The sequence below is a fragment of the Vicia villosa genome, unplaced genomic scaffold (assembly GCF_029867415.1).
Source record: "Vicia villosa cultivar HV-30 ecotype Madison, WI unplaced genomic scaffold, Vvil1.0 ctg.006624F_1_1, whole genome shotgun sequence".
NCBI lineage: Eukaryota > Viridiplantae > Streptophyta > Magnoliopsida > Fabales > Fabaceae > Vicia > Vicia villosa.
Genome location: NW_026706790.1, coordinates 36,323 through 61,717, shown reverse-complemented (window position 1 = coordinate 61,717; position 25,395 = coordinate 36,323). Strand labels below are relative to the sequence as shown.

General features: G+C 33.0%; 3 protein-coding genes across 3 annotated transcripts; 1 reads left to right on the top strand and 2 right to left on the bottom strand.

The window, feature by feature from the left end:
• Positions 1–826: 826 nt before the first annotated feature.
• LOC131643030 (uncharacterized) lies at positions 827–2,083 on the top strand. The gene is made up of 4 exons (XM_058913180.1): positions 827–1,106; positions 1,197–1,598; positions 1,705–1,750; positions 1,866–2,083. The coding sequence occupies exons 1-4, from the start codon at positions 1,072–1,074 to the stop codon at positions 1,869–1,871; spliced, it is 489 nt and encodes a 162-aa protein (XP_058769163.1). The 5' UTR covers positions 827–1,071; the 3' UTR covers positions 1,872–2,083.
• Positions 2,084–6,835: 4,752 nt separating this feature from the next.
• On the bottom strand, positions 6,836–12,355 carry LOC131643029 (uncharacterized). Its single transcript, XM_058913179.1, has 8 exons — positions 11,854–12,355; positions 11,679–11,765; positions 11,147–11,591; positions 10,084–11,057; positions 8,779–9,999; positions 8,473–8,691; positions 7,507–8,364; positions 6,836–7,413 (listed from the first exon to the last, which is right to left on the bottom strand). The coding sequence occupies exons 1-8, from the start codon at positions 12,353–12,355 to the stop codon at positions 6,836–6,838; spliced, it is 4,884 nt and encodes a 1,627-aa protein (XP_058769162.1).
• Positions 12,356–13,512: 1,157 nt separating this feature from the next.
• LOC131643027 (replication protein A 70 kDa DNA-binding subunit C-like) lies at positions 13,513–16,324 on the bottom strand. The gene is made up of 11 exons (XM_058913178.1): positions 15,920–16,324; positions 15,556–15,823; positions 15,382–15,472; positions 15,155–15,282; positions 14,998–15,070; positions 14,763–14,910; positions 14,520–14,677; positions 14,310–14,430; positions 14,066–14,236; positions 13,923–13,979; positions 13,513–13,837 (listed from the first exon to the last, which is right to left on the bottom strand). Exons 1-11 carry the CDS (start codon positions 16,247–16,249, stop codon positions 13,664–13,666), a joined length of 1,719 nt encoding a protein of 572 aa, XP_058769161.1. The 5' UTR covers positions 16,250–16,324; the 3' UTR covers positions 13,513–13,663.
• Positions 16,325–25,395: the final 9,071 nt, after the last annotated feature.

Here is a 25,395-nt window from a genome sequence, read left to right as displayed (position 1 = left end):
CTAGCACTCGCCAACGTGGTTGTCCATCTACCAGTTCCACTTCAAACAATCAAAAGTTAGCAGCACTGGACTTGGTTACACCAAATTCTTTTGACAACAACTACTTTAAGAATTTAATTCAAAAGAAAGGTCTTCTACAATCTGACCAAGTTCTTTTCAGCGGAGGATCTACCGATTCTATTGTTTCTCAATACAGTCAAAATCCCACAGCTTTCAAATCTGATTTTGCAGCTGCTATGATAAAGATGGGAGATATTCAACCATTAACCGGATCCGCCGGAATTATAAGAAGTGTTTGCAGTGCTCCCAACTAATAATTTTATTAATTCTTTCTTGATCACAAACAATGAATTGCTATTAATTAAATGTTGTGTTTCAATAGTTTACAAATGTCAAACGTTAAATGATTATGTATTTTGTAATTTTATTACGAACTAGTAAAGGACCCGTGCGCCCGCACGGGTCACGTAAAGTCGGTTTAACGATAAAAAAAACATATAATATTGTTATGGTTAATTAATAAATTTAAAAAAACTTTTCATTGTATGTATATAAACAATAATCAAAAAAAAATGTATATAAAAAAAATTAATTCAATATTAAATATTTCGAATTAATTGATATAGTTAGTATCAGTATTATGATTTTTTTTTTGTAGGAATTAATACTTTATATAATACCACCATTTTGTTTTTTTTTTCTCAACATTTAAAAAATAAACGAATAAATAAGTATGAACAATTGTTATTACTTATGAAAGAGAAAAAAATAAATAAACAGACATAAATGTGTTATTTTTTCCACACAATTGGAAAATTTAGTCATATATTAATAACGTGGAACTAATTATTGCTCTTAAAAAGAGTTGATTGTATTTAGTTCTACATGCACAGAAAAAGTGGATTTCTCCAGTTTCCAAAACTCTTGCACGATTACCTACTACAGAGAAGTCTAATAGGTAGTAGGTTTTTGTATATATGGTGATAGAAGCACTCATACCTTTCACTTCCAAAATCTTTAACACTCCAAGTAAGAAAGGGCGAACAGTAAATCGGAAAGTTGGAAGAAAAAATGGCTAGTTTCTCACAAGTCGTCAAAGCATGCAGGTGGTTGATCTTCTTCTATTAATCCAATCTATTTATTTCGATTGTTTTTTTGTGGATTCTGAATCTATTAGATGTTTGTTTGTTATTTAGGTCACTGAAATTTCTTGTCGTTGAGGACCCTGTCGAAAGATTCGCGATGAAGCGAAGGATGAAGCATAGATCCAGGCAACTCCGAATGAGGTTGAGAGCGAAGAAACAGCGGATTACCAGACTATACACTGAATGGGCTTTGAATGCAATCAACAATGTTGCATGCGGCTGGGAAAGGGACAGTAAGGTTAAGAACATAGGAATGTTGTGGCAGAATGAGATGATTGGAATAAAATGGGCGGGGAAGCATCAGGAGATTAGGGCTGGTTTGCGTTTTGCTTTATTAGAAGACATTCAATTTGTGGCTGATGTTATGGGAAGTGTAGGACTGCAGATAAATCCGAGAATGGTTGAGATATCCAGCTCAGTGTATCTTGGTAGGATCGTGTTTGAAAGTGAAAGGTATGTCATTTTTATTCAAAGACTGTATTGAAAGAAGATGATATTAGGGTAGATGAGTTTGTTGTCATTCCACGCAATAACTCTATTTTTCTCTTCTGTATTACAGTGACTGGATTAAATGGGCAGATTTGGTGAAGAACCTTGAAACAATGGTTAGGAACATCTCTGTAGACACATAAACTATTGTAATATCTATATTGAATGATTTGTTTGTTGTACCGTATGCTACTGGTAATTTTGTGAAATTGTTATTGTTGTGTAATGCAGGTTTAGGTGTTGATGGCTAGACTGGATGAAGTGGTTTTGCAGTTTGGAATAGGAGCAGTTTGTTTTGAATGATGTTGTTGGGTTCTTTTGTTTTAAATCTATCAAGTTTAATGTAATGTTTGGAACTTTTTTTATGTTATTTTGATATTCTGTATCTGAACTTTAACAGTCAATGGTTTGATAACCTTTTATGTAATTCCAATATCATGGTTATATGATTTGGACGGATGCTTTAACATTTAAATGATTATTAGCATGGTTTACTTTAGTTTAATTGGTGTTGTTATTGTAATGTAGCTATGCTTTCAGATTTGTTTAAATTGTGTTTCATGTGTGGGTTAATAGGATCAAAGTGTTAATGATATATAGTATATAAAGTAAAAATAAAGATACCATTACATGAAAGTAGATTCTGTATCAAAATTTGCAGTTCAATATAATTGGTAATAATAAAATTGAAGATAAGAAAAGCATGTGAAAGCTTTGTAAATGTATGGTATTTTTTTAAAAACATTAAATGTTTAAGATTATTTATACTTTTTTTAATAGAATATTAAGTGTTTTAAAAATATGTATAGTATTTTTAAAAAAATTATTTATTTATTCCTAATACTTACCTAAGTGAAAAAAAACAACTTCAAAATATTTGATCAACAATTTTTGCTCTAACATATATATAATAATTTAAAAAATGATATATTCAAGTATTTATAAAATAATATGTGACTTAATCTCTGGCTCTGATAAAATTTATTTTGCTATTCAATTTGATGAAATTAACTAACAGTTTATTTAAAATATGTATAGTATTTTTAAAAAAATTATTTATTTATTCATAATACTTACCTAAGTGAAAAAAAACAACTTCAAAATATTTGATCAACAATTTTTGCTCTAACATATATATAATAATTTAAAAAATGATATATTCAAGTATTTATAAAATAATATGTGACTTAATCTCTGGCTCTGATTAAATTTATTTTGCTATTCAATTTGATGAAATTAACTAACAGTTTATTTAAAATTAGTGGATAGCATGTAATAATTGGCCATAAAAAATTGATTCTACTATATAGGTATAAAAAAAAAAATTCTTATTCAACTTTTTTGCTGTTTAGAATTCCGGCAAATATGGTAAAGAGTAGGTAATAAAAAACAAACAAAAAATAGGATATAAAAAAATATAAAAAACAATGCATGGTATGGGTGAAGATAGAAAAAGTATTGTGTGCATGTATATTTGAGGTTAACGGATACTGATAACATGAATGCATTTTTTTAGTTACAAATGCAAAGCGTTGTTCCAAATGTTTATTAATTGATTTGGTTACACCGTGGTTAATAGGGAACAGTTATGATTGGTTAAATAGGTGTCATTTATTGAAAAAGTCTGGGGAAACTGAAGCGTGCAAGGTATAGTCATGATATATTTTGAACTATTCACATCACATCAGTTTTACTGATTTCATTCCTCTTGTTTAGCAAAAAAAAAAAGGCATTTCTTCTCAACATACTAAGAAATGAAGACGGTTAGAGGTGGACGAAAGCCAACGCATGGGTGGATATCAGACGACGATGATGGTGTCATGAGGTCAGAAACATTATTTCCTCCTCTATTTGGGTTGTTTTTATTTTTTCCAGCCCCGATTTATTTAGGGTTTAGGGTTTTTTGATTAAATCTGAATGATAAAAATGGTTTTGTGTGAGTTTTAGAAAATGATGTAAATGGAGTATAACCCTTACTATTTCTGAAGTTCCCGTTTCGGAATATTGTGAAAGTCTGACTTATCTTTGTTAGGCTGTTAGTGTTACTCATTATTTTGTAATAGTTTTCGTTATCGTTCCAGATTGTCATCTTATATCTGTTTTCAAGTTCTTAATCTTGAAATTTTAAGCTTATTTAAGTAAGACTTAGGATTATTATTGTTTATTTTTTCCTTCAAAACGTCCTAACGGAGTTACAACTGCTCTTCCAGTGAGGAGACTGCATTGATTGAGATAGAGAAACTCGTGAATGAGGTTGCAGATGGTTCTGAAAAAAAATCTTTGTGCCAGGTCTGTTAGAAAAGATAAGACAAAATCAAAGAAATCTGTTACATTTGCAGAAACTTCAAAGAATGCCCCTGTAGTTGTTTCCAATGTCGTCAACACAGCTGTTATTATAAGGGATGTTAAGGTTGAACAAAATGATGTCCCCCTTGTCTCTGGGAATGATAATCAACCAAATAGCAAAACCACTGAGAACTCCAACACTGTTGTTGAGAAAACAGTTGGAAACAAAGCAAGTGTCCTTTGTAAGAGTACAAATATGCAGGCTGAGTGCAGGACTGCCAACAAAAGAGCTGATGCAGATGGGAAAACGAAAAGTACTGTGAAACTTGCACGGAAGGGCAAAAATGTATCAAATGTTAGGATAAGGATGTGGGGGGGAAAGCCGACTTACTGCTGGGATATTGCTATTAAGAATTCAAAAGTAAAGAAGGATAATGTCCAGGTAAGCATGCTCGAAATTTACCTTGTATTTTAATTCTTCACTATGTCAAGTGTTTGATCAATGGAATCTCTGTGTTGTTGCAGCATTTCCCTAAGCAGATAGCATTAGACTGCTTGGCAAGAAATCAGAATGAGGTAACCATTAGAGATTGTGATCTGTATCAACAATTCAAGTGTACTGTGAAGACGGCATATCGTAACGGGGTTCCAAGTCCATCTGAGAAATACATGACCAAAGGCTGGTACGCATACGTGAAGGCCAAAGGGTTCAAGAGAGGTGACAAACTTACCTGTCAATTGGCCCGACATGGTAGTTTCATTTATGTTACGATGAAGAAGAAATGATGGGTCTTGGAAATTTGTGGAAGAACTTGTTAACCATTATGTTTATTAAGTGTTTTCAGTATAAACTCTTCTTCCCTTATGTATGGGGGAATTTAAATGTTTTTGTTGGATGGAATTTTGTTTTGAACTGTGACTGCAGTGTTCCTTAACTCTATGAAAACTCAACTATGTTTTTTGTTTAACTTCTATTGGTTGCATCTTTTTTATAATTCTGCTGTTATGGTATATATAAGTATATTTATATGTTATGGATGACTATTTTGGCACCTAACTTTATTGTGAATCGGTGAATCCATATGTTTGTAAAATCAAAACTATTATTTTGTTAGAATGCTGTCATTTAGAATATGAATTCATTTTTTTCTGTATCTGTTAAGAAAGTGAAAAATATTTCAAAAAAACATAAGTCCATACTCTATTAGATATTTAAATATATGTTATTAATAATAAAAAAAAATAAATGAATTAATTTATTTTGTACTGCGAATAAAAAAGGAAATATATTGAAACATATATAACAAAATTTAAAAAAGTAATGATGTATGGTTTACAATATATATATACATGTTACAAAGTGTAATGATGAATATTATTTTAAATTGTCTTTGGTTTTTATGTCCTATAGAATAAAGGCCCATCAATTTTCACGGCCCAAACTGTAAGTGTATACCTAAGGGCATATATAGGAAGTTTTTGATAAATGATAAAATCTTGCTCTATTATCATTAACACTTTGGAAAATGGTGAAGTGGGGGGTACCATTTGTTCCTTCTCCTTCCAGCAGGTAAGTGTAAAATGCATGCTTAAAGAAAATTTCTTCTTACATAAAAAAATTTCAGACTTCTCTAGTTTTGCATGCACTGAAAAATTGATCTCAATTGGGGATGTATAGTTGATAACTTAGTATTTATTAAAGGTTTTTGTTAGATCTGTTCTAATATGACTGTTGTTCTTAACAACAAAAAAAAAAACAATGAATAGTTATATTCGAAAAATTTTGTTATAATTTGTAGAATAATTGTACTGTTGTATATAATGTTTAAGTGATCCGGAAAGAGACTCCCTTGAGTGGGCACGTCAAATCATTAAAGAGTTCGACGAAGAGCAAGATAAAATGTTAAAAAATCTCATAAACCATGGATTTCTTACTGAAGAGGAATGCATTGCTGATTATAGTGGTGAAGTAAAGTGGAGGAAGCATGTCACAGAATCAAACATGCATGGACAAAATGCACTGGTAAATATCTTGAAAAATTTAATGTATTTATGTATATATTTGTAAAGCTCATGTACATATCATGCATGTTGTAAAATCTGCAGAATGTTCCTATGGAAATATCGAAGACGTGCTTTGGAAAGACGCAGAATGCAATAAGGATGGTAGATCTTGTTGATGGAAAAGGATATCAGTGCGAAATTCTTAGGGCCAGAAGGAATGAGTATGAAATACATATTGGGGTTGGATGGTACTCTTTTGCAAGAGAGAAAAAACTTAAATCAGGAGACGTGCTGGAATTCTCAATGATTCCATTTTCAGATCTGATGTTTGTTCGGTTAGTGAACAGGAATTGATGTTGCTGGTATGATTTAATACGAAGGTAATGTGTTGGGTTGGTTGTTTGTTATCTTTATAGTTTGTGTTGGGTTGGATGTTTTTTATTTTTAGACTTTGTGTTGTGAATGGTGTTTGTTTAAGAATATGGAATTTATGTTGACTGCGATTTAGTTTTACCTCTGTTTATTTCTATGAATGATGTTGCAAATGCTATACTGTATGGTAACAAAGTGATTTAGTCTTAAAAAGAATTACAGTTTTATATTGTTTGGTGGAGCTGTTTTATTAAAAAGGGGATCTTTTTATGATGTAATTCTTTTAGAGCATGTTTCTGTTTCTTTATGGCATTTGTTCCTAATGATATATAATTGAAGAATGTGTGAATTGCAAAAAATATATATCCATGAGTTGCATATACTATATATTGCCCATACAAAAAAAAATATTGTGCATCTACGAAAAAATCATAGTATCCTTCAAGATCTTCATTAGAATCTCCAGAACTTTAAATGATTAACGTGCATGGCGTTTAAAATGTCAAAATACTAATTGAATGGAACATTTAATTGTCCAATTATAAATTTTCAAAGACTTCTTTGAAAACGACATTCGTCGTCGCCGACAATGGTTGTTTGTCTTTGTCGTGAATTAAAATCTTTAGACCCTTTTTGCTCTTCACTCTTGATACTGCCACATAAAATTGACCATGACTGAACACGCTTCTTGGCAAATATATACCGACGAAATCTAAAGATTGACCTTGAGATTTGTTGATTGTCATAGCGTAGCATACCATTATAGGAAACTGTCTTCTGGTCATTCGGAAGGGCCATGGTGATTGAGTCGGAGTTATATCCATTCGTGCAATGTATACAATACCACCAATGTTCTTTCCAGAAATAATTTTTGCTTCTATAACATGATCGGCCAATTTGGTAACAATGAGACGTGTTCCATTGCAAAGGCCTTCTGCTTGGTCAATATTCCTGAGCAGCATTATTGGTGTACCGATCTTCAATTTGATTTTATGATTGGGGACACCGGAAGTTTGCAAGGCATTCAAAAACTCTGGAGTTAACACATCAAAAGATTCATTGCCGTCACCGTCTGTTGTATCAACTGAATCCGAGCTTAAATACTCTTTCTCTTGACCTGCGGGTTGACAATGTTATTTGTTGTTGTAAATAATATTGGGCATGAAAAAATAAAATACAAAACGCAATATTATAAAAAAATGTTGATTACCGGGAACAAATTCTAAAATATACTGATTGATTTGATCAACAGTCTCTATGGTTCCAGCTAATATTGCCCTTGACTGTAGAAAATCCACATTATTGTAATTAACGGCAAAATTTGGATAGGTGTATTCAAATATTGCCTGAAGGGGATCATCAAAATTAGAGATCAACAGATCTTTAGGAACGTCGATCTCTGCGTAACCATCATTTGGTTCTGATATCTTCCCATCTCCAACAGTTAAAATCCAATCTGAGAATTGTCTTAACTCTGCGGAACTGGTGGTATTTGCCGACTGCTGTAGTCGCATATTCTTTGTGAGTTTCAAAACCTTGCAGTGATCCCATATGTATGATGAATTGATTGTAGCATGAACTATATCCGAGCGGCTGCCTCTTGGAATCACTGGAAGAATTTGCCTGAAATCACCGCCAAAGACTATTACCTTACCTCCAAATATTTTATTTGATGCTTTGGATCCACCCATGATATCCTTCATAGTTTTATCCAATGCCTCAAAACAAAATTTGTGACACATTGGAGCCTCGTCCCAGATTATCAACTTTGATAGTTTTAGTAGATCACCTCTATCGCTCCCTTTGTTAATGTCGCATGTCGAAGATTCAAGCGTGGGAATCGGAATTTTGAATTTAGAATGCGCCGTCCGGCCACCTGGAAGTAATAGTGAGGCAATCCCAGAAGAAGCAACTGTCAGACATATTTGTTTCTTTGATCTTATATAAGAAGCTAGTGTTCTCCACATATAGGTTTTGCCTGTACCGCCGTAACCATAAAGAAAGAACACGCCTCCATTCTGGTTGTTCACGGCCATCATGATTTTCTTAAATACATCCCTCTGTTCATCTGTTGGTAATTAGGAAATTATTCTTAAACAATCATAAGATACTATGCTATGCTATTGTTAATTTGGTTTTACATTTATAACAGATTTCAAATGGACAGTGAAGAAACCTGTGAGATTCTGATACAGCATGTTAAATTCTTGAAGTTGTTCATCGGGATTGTAGTTCCGCTCTTCGTAAATAAGCTTGTTGCCAAATTCTTCGGGAACATATCCTTGTGGTTTTGGCATCCCAGGAAAGTCGCTCAGGCTCTTACGGTTACGTTGTAGTAACTTTTCTATCTCAATCAAAGTTAGATTGTATATTTCTTGTTCTGACAACCTCAAACCTATTTGACAGAAGTTTGCAAAAGAATTATTTAAAAAATGAAGTTAATGAAGTTTATATCTAATTCATTTTTTCAATAAAATGTTACCTCTGTTGTTGGCAATAGTCTGCTGAGAGTAAAGAATTCCATCAGATAGAAGATCCCTTGTTTTGCTCCACACATGCCTTGGTCTGTTAATGCTACTTGACAACAACATGTGGACAAAAAGCAATCTTAAATAGTGGCCAGAACCCCACTGAAATGCCTCTGAAATAGCAGCTATAAATTCACGATCATCCCCAATAAATCCCATTGCAAAACATGCATCACGGAAAGTATCGTATTTGACGTTGTTAACTATTTTCAGTTCTGAATAATTTCGAGGGCCCTTGACATGTGTAAGCATCATTCTGAGAAAGTACAATTCTCCTGTAGTTGGAGGAACCCAAATTAACCTGCCAATTGTGTAACCCCTCTGCCTGGGTTTCCACTCTCTTTTCTTTTTGACATATACAAACTTTGAAACAAAATTGCTATAAGTTAACTGTTGAGCTTCGGTGTATTTCTGATTAGCTTCAAACCATGCCGTAAACATCGATTCAGTTACGCTTGGTTTATCAAGGACATTGGAAACATTGCTGATGTCAGTATAGTAGACTGAATGTTGACCTTCGCAATGGAAGTGTAATCTCTCCACAGCTGGTCTCCTTCCATGAATGGGGAAACCATAAATCCTCCAGGATGCTTCACTGGGAGAAACATACCTACAGTCAATATACTGCTTGATTTCATCAATATCTTGACGCTCAATAGGACATCCATTTTCATTCATAACAATTGCAGCTGTTATTCGATCATAGCCTTTGTTGATGTATTTAAACAAATATTTTATGGATGTGCTTTGATTGCACCATTCCATATTAATATGAGTTCTGAACTTCAACAACAATTTTGCATTGTAAGGAACAACAAATCTATTGTCAACCTCTATACCATTCCTAATGACAGTGTGACCGTTGTCCCTTCTTCTGTAAACCGGATAACCATCTTGATCGACAACCGTCTCAGCCCGAAAGTCTTTAGGAAAGTATTTGGAACATTTACCATCCTTCATGCATTGCGAAAGCCGGTTTGCGTTTCCGCAAGGTCCGTGTATCATGTGACTTTTTACCAAATTATATAAGTCTCCGTCGGTGTCCTTGTTTGGAATTTCGGCAGATATAATACGGTCAATATCAGCAGGTGTTGGATATTTGCTGGATGGATGTAGAAATATCAAAATATGAGCGTGGGGAAGGCCTCTCTTCTGAAACTCAATTGTGTACATATCTACAACAGAAAAAAAAAGTATGAATAATGATGGTTAAGAATAAAATTAACGTATGATCAGTTTTGAGATGAATCAATACTTACACGCAAGAACTTTGCCCATACAACTTTTTTTAGTCAAATCTGACAGTAACTCATCGAATTTCATCTTAAATACTCTTGCTATGAGGTCAGGCCGATCTGCTGGTGTCAAATTATTAGGAGCAAGTACACGTTTCAATTCCGGCCAGTTTGGATTACACGTAAACGTTATGAATAGATCGGGAAATCCAACATAACTACATATTGCCATTCCATCAAAGTAAAGTTGATCCATGTATCTGCGACTACCAACATAGGACGATGGAAGGACAACTCTTTTCCCTGTGTTTGCACCATCGGTATGTCCATTGGTTCTGATATCTGTGAGATAGTTATACTTTCCAACTCTAAGTTTAGATTGATTTTTTCTTAACCATCGAAGTCTCTCAGATTCCATCATTGTATAACCATCAACCAAAAACTGTTGAAATAACCTTCTTGATCTGATAACTGTTTGGGCCTCATCCTTTCTGGCTTGAATACGAAATGCAAACCACTCTCTAATTGTGAGCCTATTTCTTTTATTTGCTTCCTCCCACGGAACATCCTCATTGTCGGCTACTCCAGTCATTGATTCTGAGTTACGCCGATTGTTGGAATCTTGACTACGGTGTCTAATGTTCGGCCTGTAACCATCTTCGCCATAGGGGAAAAGCAATGGATATTGAAATCCCAAATATGATGTATGATATTCATCTATTCTTTGAAGTTGTCCAGTCTGTTTGTGCATTATTATGTCCCTCTTCTCAGCAGTGTCAACATCACCAACAATTAGAGCAGCAACTTCAGAAACAGTTGGTTGATTATAAATTCTCCCATCGGTGCGCCGCTCGGAAATAAGACGGAGCTTTAGGTCAGAAACATTGCCTTCTGAAAGTATATCCCTTGCCATCTTAAAACTCTGGGCATGAACATTGTGTTGATACAACATAGAAGAGAGTTTTTTCACTATGTCAATATCTATTCCTTCTTTTGTCCTGCAAAGAATGAAAACTAATCAATGGTACATGGTTCATATCGCATAAAACATCGAAAAATAAATACACGAAGGAATTGATAAACATACTTGAATCCGTTTAATCTATGCTGTATTTCATGTTCAGTATCATATATATAGAGTTGTGCAAATCGGGGGTTTTGTCCTGGCAATGGTAACATGCTACCTATACGATGACATGATTGTCCTTGAATTCGGTAATTTGGAGGACCTCTACCATTATTAAAACGGTTGTCCATTTTAGCACCCGGAGACGTAAATGCAAACATCATGTTGAAAAGACGTATTTGTTGTTGAAATAGTTTTGATTCAGGGTTTGTTTGGTCAAACAGCAGTTTCTGTAACACCGGTGGAGGTTCTCTCAATAAAGGAATTTGAACTTTACCATCACCGCAACACATCGTGAACTTAGGACTTAATGTTTGCCGACACTTGGTCTTCCTTTCTAAATACCACATGTTTGCACCACATTTTGGACATTCAAACACTGGATCACCTATGTCGTAAAAATCTCCTAAATGAATGCACAACTAAGTTAACAGATGAAAGGATGTTTAATAATAGAAATGTACTGACAATGATCAAATTATTGTTAAAAAACCTGATGGTAGTGCATTGACTACTACAGCTTGATTGTCCATATCTTCTTCATCTTCGTCCATAACCATGCTGTCATCTGAACTCCAACCTATGGAAAATGATACATGCAAAATAATTAGAAATTTGTTAAGTGTTTAAATTAATCAAGAATGTACATTACCATAAATAAACCATACTCTCAGACGAATCATCATGCATATTTTCCTCTTCGTTGTCATCTCCAAAAAGTTCATTGATTTCAGTAGTATGTAAGGGAGAGTTTTTTGAAGATGTAGAACCACGTTCACCAACAACGTTATCAAATCTATTCTTTAAATTCGTCCCTGTCATATTGATGTTTCTGCATGTAACCACCCTTGGACGTTTTTTATTCAACGAATTTGCAAGATTACTGATCACCGAGGAAGCATGAGTTTTCTGCAAAGTTGTTATAACCGAATTGCTGGAACTTGGAATGTTCTGAGAGATGGTAGAAAATGGAATTCTTGCATGAGCATTATCATGACTACTAATTGGGGTAGTTTTGCCTACATTCTCCTTCTGCAGTCCATTGTACTTCTTTGCTCTCTTGGATTGAAGTTGACGTTTACGATGAAGTCTTGCTTCTGCTGATCTTTTTTTGCTTAACACACTGCTAAACCATTTATCTTCAAGAGCCTTTTGATTCAGACCATCCATATTTCTGGTTTTTTAGTTTGATTATACAGATTTTCAGAGAAATACTTGATGGGAACATAAGGTCATATATATGTAGGTTTAAGTTATATGGATATGTAATAATTACAGTAGGAGTAGATATTATCAATGATGCCTTTGTTTGGTCCTTTACTTTCATCTGCACGCTTAGCATAGTCATAAATTAATCTCTTTCAAGGCCAATTTAGTTTTGATATTGTAATGATTATCATTATACTTTATTACACGTTAAGTGTCATTAAACATCCAATGCATGATAGAAAAGCAATGATAATTGTTTATGTGTGAAACAAACTTAACTTGTGTAGTTTCCCAAAGCATGTCATAACTGAAATGAGTGAGTAAGTGTCTATAGTGCAAAAATGGAGTTCTTGAAAATATTTCATGAATAAATAAAAACTATTATAAGTTTAGTCTAAGAAATAATGGAATAGCAAAAGTTATATTGGTTGATATGCATAACTGTTTTTGAATATATTAATAGGATCATGATTTAGTAATTCATAAAATATTTAAAAAGAACCCTAAATATGCAAGATCAAAACATGTTTCAAAATAAACTTGCATAATTTAGTTATTATGATTTTGTAAATAAAATATATAGATTCTTACCTGCAGCATATATTACAATCATATTATGTAAACTAATATGATTAAGTAAAAGTATAATTGGATTGTGCAAAAATGTATAAATGTATAACATCTATGTTGTCTACATATATATTGGTTGATGTGCATGTGCATAACTGTTTTTGATTATATTAATAGGATCATGATTTAGTAATTCATAAAATATTTAAAAAGAACCCTAAATATGCAAGATCAAAACATGTTTCAAACTAAACTTGTATAAATTAGTTATTATGATTTTGTAAATAAAATATATAGATTCTTACCTGCAGCATATATTACAATCATATTATGTAAACTAATATGATTAAGTAAAAGTATAATTGGATTGTGCAAAAATGTATAAATGTATAACATCTAAGATATATTTTTGAATGAATACAACCCACAATTATGTCATAAAACTAAATCCAGAATATAACATTGATTAAAATTGAACAAAATAATTCCATGGCAATCTCGAAATTGAAATAAAATGCTTGAATACAGATAGTACATGTTGTCCAAGAGTGAAAGCTTTGTTGGTAGAAAATGCAGTACCACAAAGTAAATAAAACAATACATCCCTTAAATTTAACAACCAAAAAACATTAACCACAGGATTATAAGTTCCAACAGTTTTGTGATGGCATGCATAAAATAAAAAAGTTGATGAAGTCTTCAAGCATTTGCCTCAATCTTCACTTTTTTGGGTGGCTTGGTTCCTGAATATTGTGTAAGTCCTAAAAGCTGACAATCAGATTCTTCAGCATCAACACCATGAGAAACACTCTTTGATGGGGTATTGGCCAAACTCTTGTCAGGATCATTTTCTCCAAATGCAGATAAGGACTCCTGATCATGTAGTAAACAGATTTATTAAAATATGTAAGAAAATACATGTTTTGCATGAAAACAGTGCAAGTAACAAATAACATACAATGGAAGTATCAACATGATCAGCAACAGCATTTGGAATGGCAGGAAGACTATGAGCCTGTATTACAAAATAGGATATTATTAATATGCTATGGATTTCAAATAATTTAAGATATTCAAGCAGATTACTATAAACTGAAAAACCTCATCAGCAATATAATCCTTTTGAATTTGACTGACAAATTCTTCATCATAAGAAAACTTCCAAACAGATGCTTGCCCAAAGGTTGGCTGAACTTTAGCTCTCAAAGCCATTTTCTTATCCAACAACATGTCAAGCTCGTCAGGATAAACCATGGGATCATCTTCACCATTCTAAAGTTGAAAAAAAAAATGTTAGAAATCATATATTATACTATTTTACAAAAAAAATAGATTATTAACATACCTCTAACATTGATTTATGCATGCTATCAGCAGATTGTCCTATGATCTGCTCACATTCGGCATCCCAAAATACAAACCGAAACTTTGATTCACCGTCATAAACATATATATCAACTTTGTACCTATTACATAAATACATACAGGTTTAATTGAGTGATGTTAGACAAAAAGGATTCAAAGGTCATAAAAAGAAATATTTACAAAAAACAACCTTGGTATAGGTTTGTGAACATTTTCGCCACACACACACTGGTATGGATTGTTCAAATCAGTAGCTTTCACAGAGCACTTTGTGCATCCATAGTAAAACCAACCATGCTTGGATACATAAAATTTCGTGGTAGTTCCAACAGTAACACATAACATGTCCTAAAAAATAAAAATAAAGCATTACAGATAGATATAGATACTTGTTAACAACTTGAAAAATCATTTACGAATTTAAGAGTCATACTTGTTTGATTTTGCAGAATTGACCCAAAGGAATGCACTTTGCCTTATGAACAAATTTTTCAAGTGTTGTAAACTGGGATCCACCAGACCAAAGAGACATGGATTTGGCAGATTGCGATGGCTTTTGGGATTGTTCATTTGCAGGCAACCTAGGAATATTATAATAAATCCATGATATAATTTGGAATCAAAATGAAAAAACTAATTGAAAACAAAAGACTGCCTAATGTAAATACTTTGACAAAAACTCAGAAATCTCCTGGATGTCTTCGTTGATTAGCAGCTTTGAACCACTCCATGCATTGGATACTGATTGAAGAAAAAAAAAAGATTACAACATAGTTGAAAAAATGTGATAAGGCAACAGCAGAAAAAAATAAAATAAAAGCAAACCCTGAGAATCCTTGATCATTGCATGGGTTAGTATGATGACGATAGCACCCGTGTTTGTTGGATCATTATAATATTCCAAAAACTTAATACCATAGCTCTCCCATAAGGTGCAGTTAATGATGTCGCCGCTGAAATTTTAAACAAATAACTGGGTTAAGAAAGATCTACTTTGAATCATAATAATCGAAAAATACATACTGAAAGAGGATTAATGGTAACAAATGTACCTCAAATCTTTGATACTGAGGGCCACAAATGTCTTCTTTCCTGGAGTGTTTGATTGCATATTGTTTATCTCATGTACAACGCCTATAATATCTGCAAAAGAGATCAAGTATGGCAAATGTTATAAGTAAATGGATCCTTATAAGAATAAAAGGGTGCTTAATATTTTTTTCTACCTTCAAGCCTGTTAAGATGACATTTTCCAGCATTGATTTCGCAAAACTTTTTGAAATAATACTTCAGAGGAGGCATATTTTGTAAATCCATTTGTTTCATGGTCGTACCACCAAGGAACACGAATTTCTTTGAATGGTCACACAGCTTCCACTGGAAATCGTTATCAAATACAGTCCCGTTGTTGATTATGCAAGTCATATTCTCTTGAATTCTTGGTTTCCACTTATCTGTATGATCAGCCCTAATCAAAACTTGAATTCGATCACCCTAACAACATATGTATTGTAAACTATGGTTAATCGCAGTCATTGCATTGCTAATAATGAAAAAATGGAACATTAAACGAAAACGAATTTCTTATACCGCAGCATCCATGATAACCATCTCCAGATGTTCAGCACCCTTACTGTTAACAACGCTCCATACATCAATAATTCGAACAGCCAGTCTCCATGTTTCCTTCCTGTCGCTGATGTCTCTTATGCAGTCAAATTTACGACTCATATTCTGCAGAAATGGAAAAATAGACAGATTAAAACAATAGCCGTTTAGAGTAACAACTAAAAGTGTGGCATGGAAGGAGATGTATCGCAATCCATACATGAAAAATAAAAAGCTAATATTGATGGGCGAAAGCAGAAGAGGAAGATAAGCCAAATGTAGGGTTTGGGGCTTGAAATGAAAAGCCATCATATATATAGAAGGATGATAGAAGAAGTGAAATTTTCTTGAGCCTGCAAATGACAGAAAGCGTGCAAATGGTTTTGCTCTATTCCATGCAGCGTTGCACAACCCTCTACAAAAGCATGAGAGATATATTAATTATGGAAAAGATTTTGGACAACTGAAAAGTAATGCAATGATTATGGGATACATATTTTTAATTAAATTAATTAAGGTTTATGCAATTACCGCTGTGTCCCCGATTATGACCCTCAAATTGAAAGATTAAAGGGATATTGAGAGAATTTCATATGTATGTTACTTTATTATATTAAAAGTAGATGTTTGAAGTAGTATTAGAAAAAAGATGTAGGTGAAACATATGACTATCAAACTATGTAATTATAAAAAGGTTAAGGGAAACACGTATGTGTCTCATAAAAATGCCATATATATATATATATATATATATATATATATATATATATATATATATATATATATATATATATATATATATATATATATATATATATAGGATGTATCAAGTAGGAGGAATTTTTAAATAAGAGATAAGAGGATGCAATGCTAACCATTAGATTAATCAAGAGAGAGAATTTAATTATTTATTAAAATATTAATATAATTATTATTTCTCTCTCTTGATTAATCCAATGGTTAGCATTGAATCCTCTTATCTCTTATTTAAAAATCCTCCTACTTGATACATTCCCTATATATATATATATATATATATATATATATATATATATATATATATATATATATATATATATATATATATATATATATATATATATATATATATATATATATATATATATATATATATATATATATATATACAAGACATGATCAAATTACACCCGCAGAGTTACACCACGAGTTACACTCGTTCGTAACTTCATTTCTAATAAATATTTTTTAAAACCAACTGTTAGATTGAAACATAATATCATATAAATCATACCTATAAAGTTTGAGATTAATCTATAATGATTTACCATGACATTGAATTACATCAAAATTAACGTTTTATGAATGTTCATTTTAATGTTAATCTTTGGATATCTTGATGGTATAGTAAATCATTATAGATTAATCTTAGACTTTATAGGTATGATCTGTCTATATAATATTATGTTTCAATCCAATGATTGATTTTAAAAAATATTTTTTCAAAATGAAGTTACGAGTGAGTGTAACTCGTGGTGTAACTCTTCGGGTGTAATTTGATATATATGGCATATCATATGAGAATGTCTTCTTTATATGAGAATGTGAAAATGAATCTCAACCATTAGATTTGATTATGTGTGAATCTTTTATTATCTCTCCTCCATTATTAAAATGAATGATGTAGGAGAGAGAGAGAGAGAGAGAGAGAGAGAGAGAGAGAGAGAGAGAGAGGGAAAATTTGCATATAATCTACACCATTTATTTTAAAATCTAATGGTTCAGATTCATTCTCACATTCTCATATAAAGAATGTATTCAGATATGATATGTCATATATATAAAGTTTTTAAGAAAACAATTACACTAGTTAATTAATGATAAATTGATATCATTATTAAAATATTTTATTAATGATAATTAAAATAATAGTTGAATAAGTATTAATCTTGGATATTTTTCACCAAATAAATCTTTATGGTCTGTTTGGTAAAAATAGCAGTTGGTTGATAAGTTAGCTGATAGCTGATGGCTTATGACTTATGGCTGATTACTAATGACTTATAGCTTATAAGTGGTGGTTGAGACAGATAGCTTATAAGCTAATTGAAGTGTTTGGTACAATTAGCGGTTCATTAGACTTATAAATGTAAAATGACATAAAATATATTTAATACATAATTATTTTATTTTATAGTAAAATAAATTATAAGAGATAAAAGTAGATATTTGTTAAAATAATAAGGATAAAAAAGGAAGAAAAAATGATAAGCTATAAGCTAAAACATTATTTGAAATAGCATCTGGAAAATAAGCTATAAGCTCGTGATAAAAAAAATTGTTGTCAAACAGGTATAAATTGTTATATGAGCTTATAAGGCATAAACTATAAGCTATAAACTCAAAAATATGTCTTACCAAACATAACCTTAGTGTCAATATTTTGTAGTTAAAAAGACAGAGTTGTTAAAAACAGTCATTATTATCAATTTAAACTCATACACAAAACTCATACATAACTATGAAAATTTAGATTCGATTTCAAATGATATGTCTTAAGAATTGTAATTTACTTATTTAATTATATGTATTTGGATATGTATTTAACATCAACATTGTAATAAAATCACAAAAATAGTTTAATTTTGTTAAATTAAGTTGTGCTTTGTCTATATGTGCTCAGTAGTAGGGAGAAACCTTACCCTTTGTTTTTGGATTTTGTGCATGAGGGCAGTGACTAGTATACATCATGAATATGACTCATGTTTGGTTATTGTAATGAGAGGTATGAATCTTCTTCTAAATCTTCCGTTACCAAGTCCTAGAAATTAACAACATAGAAAATAATGAATTCAAGCTTTAAGACAATCACAAGAAACTCTAAAATAGCGTGTAGAGTTGTATACTTAAGAAGTTAATGTGACAAATTTACATGTAAGACCTGCTTACTTGATAATAATCAACAATAAGCCCACATGATAATAATATATTATTTTCTCTGGTCTCATTTATAGGAAAAAGTTCACTTTTTAAATACATTGAATAAATAATGTATTTGGATAATATATTGTCTAGATACATTAATTATTCAATGTATCTATAAAGTAAATTTTTTCTTATAAATAGGACCGGAGAAAGTAATACAATGCATCATTTTTTGGTTTAATATTGAATTGTGAAATTATATTTTAAATAAATTTTTATAAACCAAAAGCTAGAAATGTTTTAAGTTGTAGAATTGGATCGAATTCTATTAGGTCGAAGGGTAGCTTCTTATTCGACAGAGTATATGCATAAGGTCAAAGCTTGTTCGCATGTTGCTTAAGTAAACCTACATATTGTAGTTGAAGCGTGTTCAAGTATGTGGGTGTCGAAATTCTAGGGTTAATATTTCGAATTGGACCTTTTTGTTATGTCCAATTCTAGGGTATTTGTGAAAAAAATATATTAGTTTAGTATGTTAGGATTATTATAAATAGCATACAAGTCTCTCATCATTGCATACAACAAATCTTAATTTAGGTTGAGAGGGTTATATGTTATTCTTGTAACACTTGTAATCTTGTTTGAAGAGAAACTAAAAAAATAGCAGTTATAACCAATTCCTTGTTGTTCTTCTTGCTTCCCATTGTGTTCCCTTTTATACTTTGTTCTTAGCATCGTTTACATAACAAATTGGTGCGGTGAGTGTGCAGAAGATGTCTTCAACAAAGTATGAGATTTAAAAGTTCACTAGAGTGAACGATTTAAGTCTGTGGCGCTTGAAGATGAAAGCCCTACTGGTCCAGCAGGGTTGTTTAGAAGCGTTGCAGGGAGCGACAGCTATGGACGACGCGCTAACAAAAAAAGAAAAGACGACCATGATACAAAAATCCCACAGCGCAATTTTGTTGAGCCTTGGTGATAAGGTTCTTTGACGGGTATCAAAGGAGACGACGACATCAGGGTTATGGGTGAAACTTGAAAGTTTGTACATGACCAAATCGTTGGTAAATCGACTCTACCTGAAGCAAGCTTTGTATTCACTCAAGATGATTGAAGACAAAGTGTTGGCTGAGCATTTGGATATGTTTAACAAGTTGACTCTTTATCTTGAAAATATTGATGTGAAGATCGATGATGAAGATCAAGCGCTGTTGTTGTTGTGCACTTTGCCCAAAACACATGCTCACTTCAAAGAAACTCTTTTGTATGGAAGGGAGTCTCTGACCTTCGAAGAAGTTCAATCAGCCTTGTATTCTAGGGACTTGAAAGAACCAAAGGAGCATAAACCTTCGACGGTAGGTGAATTTTTGGCCGTTAAGGAAAAATTCTTGCGAAAGGATGGTAAGTTCGACAAGAAGAAAGGTAAAAGTCAGCAGAAGTCTTACAGTGGTGAAGCATCTAGTATTCGATTCTATCATTGTAAGAAGGATGGTCACACAAGAAAGGTGTGCCCTGAGCGCTTGAAAGATCATGGAGGTAAGGATAATGGAAATGCAACCATTATTCAAGATGATTTTGAATCATCTGATGTTCTTGTGGTTTCAAGTTGTGACTAAACACTTAAGTAAGAAGTGGATAATGATTCGGGTTGCACCTAGCACATGACTCCAAACAAAGACTTGTTCGCGGAATTATGTGATCAATACGGTATATTTGTATTGCTAGGAAACAACAAAGCTTACAAAATTGCAGGTGTTGGATCTGTAAGATTTAAGCTCCATGGTAGACAATAAGGTTGTTGACTGAAGTCAGGTATGTTCCTGATTTGAAAAGAAATTTGATTTCTCTTGGTGAATTCGACCAGAAAGGATTTGTTTTCCAAGGATAGAAAAGTATCATAAGAGTCATGAAGGAGTCGATGGAAGTCGTGAGAGGCGTCAAGAAATAAGGCTTGTATACCCTTAAGGATGAAGTGGTAAGTGTTTTGATAAATGTTGCATCCATGAAACCCTTGTCGAAGACAGGAATTTGGCACATGATATTGGGATTTGTCAGTGAAAAGGGTTTGGTCGAATTGGAAAAACAAAATCAGCTTGGTGGAGACAACTTCGAAAAGCTGAAGTTTTGTGAACCATGTGTACTAGGAAAATTTTACAGAGTGAAATTCAACAAAGGCAAACAAAGAACACATGGATCTCTTTATTACATCTGTCATACCCTAAAATTTGCCCACCATAATTCCATACAAAACTCATCCAAGTATCAAAAGCTCAAGATTTAATTGGATGCACACTCTCCTAAACAAACAACCCACAACTAGGGTTTTGCTTCTCTCCAAGTAAAATCAACTTCTGATGCCTCAAGTGGACTCCATGGCCTATCATATGCTTCAAAGGATCCTCATGCCAAGTTTCAAGCTCTGATCCATAAGATTGCCCAAAGTTTCTAAATTAGGGTTTTTGACTTAAAAGTCAACTGAACTTTGACCAGCCATAACTTTCACATGGAGCATCAGAAATTTCCCAACTAAAGCCTATTTTGAAGGAAATTGAATTATCTACAACTTTGTCTCTCTAAAGCCAAGGCCAAAAATGCTTCATTTAAGAGATATGGTCCAAAAGATTATAGGTCCTTTTTGAAAGTCAACCAAAAGCAGTTTTTGTCAAAGCCCATATCATCAAGATAAAATCTCCAAATGGAAAAAAGGTTTCAAAGTGTCTTGTAGAGGACATCTTGATATTTCAAATAAGTCCTAGAACTCTCCCATATCTTAAAAATTGAGGGAGATATGCCTTGTCAAAGTTGGACAATTTTGAGTGAAAATTGCGAAATAAATGAGGTCCAAAATGAGTTTTTTTTGCAAATGGGCCCAATCTTTTTGTACTCAATCTTGATCCTCAAGTTATCTAAGACTTAAAATCCAATTTCCACGAATTTGTGATGATTATTTGAATTTATATTGAAATTTATTCATTTAAAATATAATATAAATCAAATAATTAAGGTGATAAGCAAATATTTGATTTGAGAGAGAATTCTAAACAAATTCAATCATCAATTAAACCATATATTTGATTCAATTTCGTGGAAAATAAGATTGGTGAGAGAAGGAACAAATTTGGACAATTTTGGAAAGATTGAAAAATCAAATTTCAATCAAATTTCAATACCAAGATTGAATTGGATTTGCTTCATACTTTTAACCTAAAATCAATCCCTATAAGTATCAAGACTTATTCAGATCAAAAAGACAAGGATTGGCAGCTGCAAAGAACCCTAACTCGAGCTCACAAGATTCAAGAAAAATTGAAATTGTTCTTGGAGATTGGGATTAGTTCAAGGAGATTTAAAGATTCCAACACATTCTCAGAGCATCACTGATCGTTTCCCAGTCATTGGCAGGCCTTGAAACATCCAGAATCAACTTCAATTTCCCCACGGTTTGATCAATTTTTTTCTTACTTCGATTACGACATTCCATGCATTTTAAATAAATTTTGGTTGCATATATGTGTTTATATTGATGTATGTAACAATTTTGGGCGTTTAATTTGATCATTGTGTGGTTATATTGTGAGTCACCATTGTTCTTTAGGGTTTCTCTTTAGGGCTTTCTGATACAAGTTAAATTAGACCAAGTTATGTGCATGGTTGGAATCACAAGGACGATGCGAGCTTAGCCATGGTTTTGTTTTTTTAGTATGATGCTTGTTTGAGGATTTTGAAATACGCAGGGGCTATGGCCACGAATTCTGGCCGTAGGTACATGTCAATGGCTAAAACGACGGTTGAACAAAGAAGAAGACTTCGTGGCGTCCACTGATTGGGTTGATTTGAATCCAGGGGGTCTCGCGCGCGTATCGATTTAAATATTTTGAACTAATTGAATTTTTGTTTATGTTATATGTAAGGCGCGTCACTAACAGCGAACGAGACATGGCTTGGTGGTTGAAGCAAAACGCGTGAGTCCCTGTGCATAGGGGGACTGGTTCGATCCTTGGCGCCCATAGGTATTTTTACTATTTTATTTGGATTAACTTATTACAAGATCTGGTACCCATAGCTGCGCACATGCCTACTATACACGCTCAACCAGCCGCCATAGGATCATACCGCTATCAGATCCAACGCACAAGAATATGCTGGCGCACCATGGTCCATCAAGGATGAGCTACACAGGATCGGTGCCAGGTTCTTCTTTATTTTTCTTTTTATATAAACCTCTTTTCTCTTCTTTTCTTTTTTAATTTAGAATTAAATTTAGATTTTTATTTATAATTTTAATTAAGGTTTTATTTTATAATTAATTTAGGGTTAATAAATTAGGTTAAATAATTAGATAATTAATTTAGAGATAATTAATATTAATTAGGTTTAACCAATAATTAATTTTAGGATCGTCTAGCCTCAATTTTAAACAAAACCCTAGGTAACCCTAGAAGTCTTAGGTAGGTGTCCTCCGTTAACTTGATTATTTTTACTAACCTTTTTCATTATAAAATGTTTTAAAATCATGGTTCGCCCTTTTGTTTTCAAAAACCTTTTCCCTTTTTAAATTTTAATTTTGTTTTTATTTGCCATTTATTTTTGCCTTATCTTCATTTGCCTTTTGCCTTGTCTTACTGGTATATTCTATTAACTGTGGTTAACTTGTTCCCCCATTTGGGGTTTACCCTTTTATCATGTTTTATCGTTTGCCTAATTTTGTATCTTCCCCAAAGCCACGTAATAGTTTAGGGTTTTATTTTTTCTGCCTTTAAATTTCTACCTTTTATTTTTCGCATTCACAGGTTTTTGGCTATGTAATCCCCCACCCGAAGCCTTGTAATAGTTTAGGATTTACTTTTCCGCAGTTTAATTTCTGTACAATATAATTGCGTGGTTAGTAATCCTAGGGAGTGATAAGATTGTTAATTAATTTAGATCACTAATTTTTACAAGGTAAAAATATCCGAACTGAATCACTTGATTGTGGCACACACACACCTTTAATGGTAACCCTTCTTATGCTGCCTGTTGCCTTTCAATTTAAAAATAGTCAAGTCCCTCGAATACGAGATACCCTAGAAATGTTGCCCTCAGTTCATTATCATCATCAAAGATCACAAGTCCCTTCGAGTAGCCTACGATAAATATGATTTTGTCCCTCGATGTTGCCTATGATAAGATGATGATTGTCCCTTTAGAATGCTAAGGTATCCTCACTGGTTGCCTAAAATGACTATTATATCCTTCCCTGAGACTACCTACCCTCTTTATGGTAGGGACAGTCTCGTGGCGAACGATAATCCTCGACGACCTTTTTTCAAATCCAATGAAAGGACTACCTGCCCTCCTTATGGTATGGATAGCCCTTTCAAACGAAAAAACTTAAAGAACAAGAAAGACTTAAACTTAAGTTAGGTGTTTTTAATTGCTTGCCCTATTTAAACTCAAAAATTACTTTTGACACCTTCTTTTTCAAATCAATTCAAAAAGGCTACGCTTATTTACAAGCTAAAGTCCTTATTCAAATCATTTTCTATTCACACACGAAACTCTTTCAAACAATTCAAACAAACAAGCGAACTAAACAATTAAGAGCCCATGGACAACCATGGATAGAAAGGTGCTTACACCTTCCCTTTGAATAACTTACCCCCCCGAACTCAAAATCTTTCGAAGGTCTTTCCTGTTCTTTTATGCCTTTCCTAATTGGATAAAATAAAAGTCGGTGGCGACTCTTGCTATCTACAACATTTCAAAAAGTCAGTTCTCCCACCGTATTACAACATCCATGCTGGAATTTGGGGGCTGCAAGGTGCCCAACACATTCAGGAGTGAGGTATTTTCTATCCGTTGAATATGATTATTCCAGAAATTTATGGGTATTCATCCAGAAGATTAAGGATGAAACTTTTAAGAATTTCAAAAGTTGGAAGACTCTGGTCGAAAATAAAACTACCAGAGAGGTCAAGAGGTTGAGAACCGATAATGGCCTTGAACTTTGCAATGAGGCATTCGACAGTTTTTGTGTTGCCTTTAGTATTGCAAGGCACATGACTATTGCAGGTACTCCACAACAAAATGGTTTGGCTGAAAGGTTTAATCAAACTATTTTGGAGAGAGTTAGATGCATGTTGACTAGTGTTAGGTTGAAGAAGGTGTTTTAGGCTGAGGCTGTGTTGACAACAACTTATCTAATAAACATGTGTACTAGACCCGACATAACATATGCAACAAGTCTTGTAAGCAGGTACATGTCGAGTCATGGAAAGGCTCACTGGCAAGCATTGAAGTGGATTCTAAGATACATAAATGGGACTCTGAACAGAGTCCTAATTTATGATGGAGCCTTGGGTGAAGATAGTAAAGCAGTAATCGAAGGATATGTCGACTCTGATTTTGTAGGTTGTATGGATTTCAGAAAATCTATTTAAGGATATGTTTTCACTATGTTTAGCACAACAATTAGTTGAAAAGTAACACTTCATATGGCTGTTGCTTTATCAACTACTTGTTTACCCAGAAATATGGTAAACAAGCGCTAGTTTCCTTTTTAAAGGTTACTTTTG

What these genes read in the sequence shown, in the direction of transcription:
- LOC131643030 (XM_058913180.1), top strand. Translation starts at nt 1,072, where the DNA reads ATGGCTAGTTTCTCACAAGTCGTCAAAGCATGCAG. An exon ending in CAAGTCGTCAAAGCATGCAG is followed by an intron (nt 1,107 to 1,196) that starts GTGGTTGATCTT and finishes TTTGTTATTTAG; the next exon opens with GTCACTGAAATTTCTTGTCG. An exon ending in ATCGTGTTTGAAAGTGAAAG is followed by an intron (nt 1,599 to 1,704) that starts GTATGTCATTTT and finishes TCTGTATTACAG; the next exon opens with TGACTGGATTAAATGGGCAG.
- LOC131643029 (XM_058913179.1), bottom strand. Translation starts at nt 12,355, where the DNA reads ATGGATGGTCTGAATCAAAAGGCTCTTGAAGATAAATGGTTTAGCAGT. An exon ending in GCATGATGATTCGTCTGAGA is followed by an intron (nt 11,766 to 11,853) that starts GTATGGTTTATT and finishes CATTTTCCATAG; the next exon opens with GTTGGAGTTCAGATGACAGC. An exon ending in GACTATTGCCAACAACAGAG is followed by an intron (nt 8,692 to 8,778) that starts GTAACATTTTAT and finishes TCTGTCAAATAG; the next exon opens with GTTTGAGGTTGTCAGAACAA.
- LOC131643027 (XM_058913178.1), bottom strand. Translation starts at nt 16,249, where the DNA reads ATGATGGCTTTTCATTTCAAGCCCCAAACCCTACATTTGGCTTATCTT. An exon ending in AATTCTGCAAAATCAAACAA is followed by an intron (nt 14,678 to 14,762) that starts GTATGACTCTTA and finishes TTTATTTTTTAG; the next exon opens with GACATGTTATGTGTTACTGT. An exon ending in GTTCACAAACCTATACCAAG is followed by an intron (nt 14,431 to 14,519) that starts GTTGTTTTTTGT and finishes TTTATGTAATAG; the next exon opens with GTACAAAGTTGATATATATG.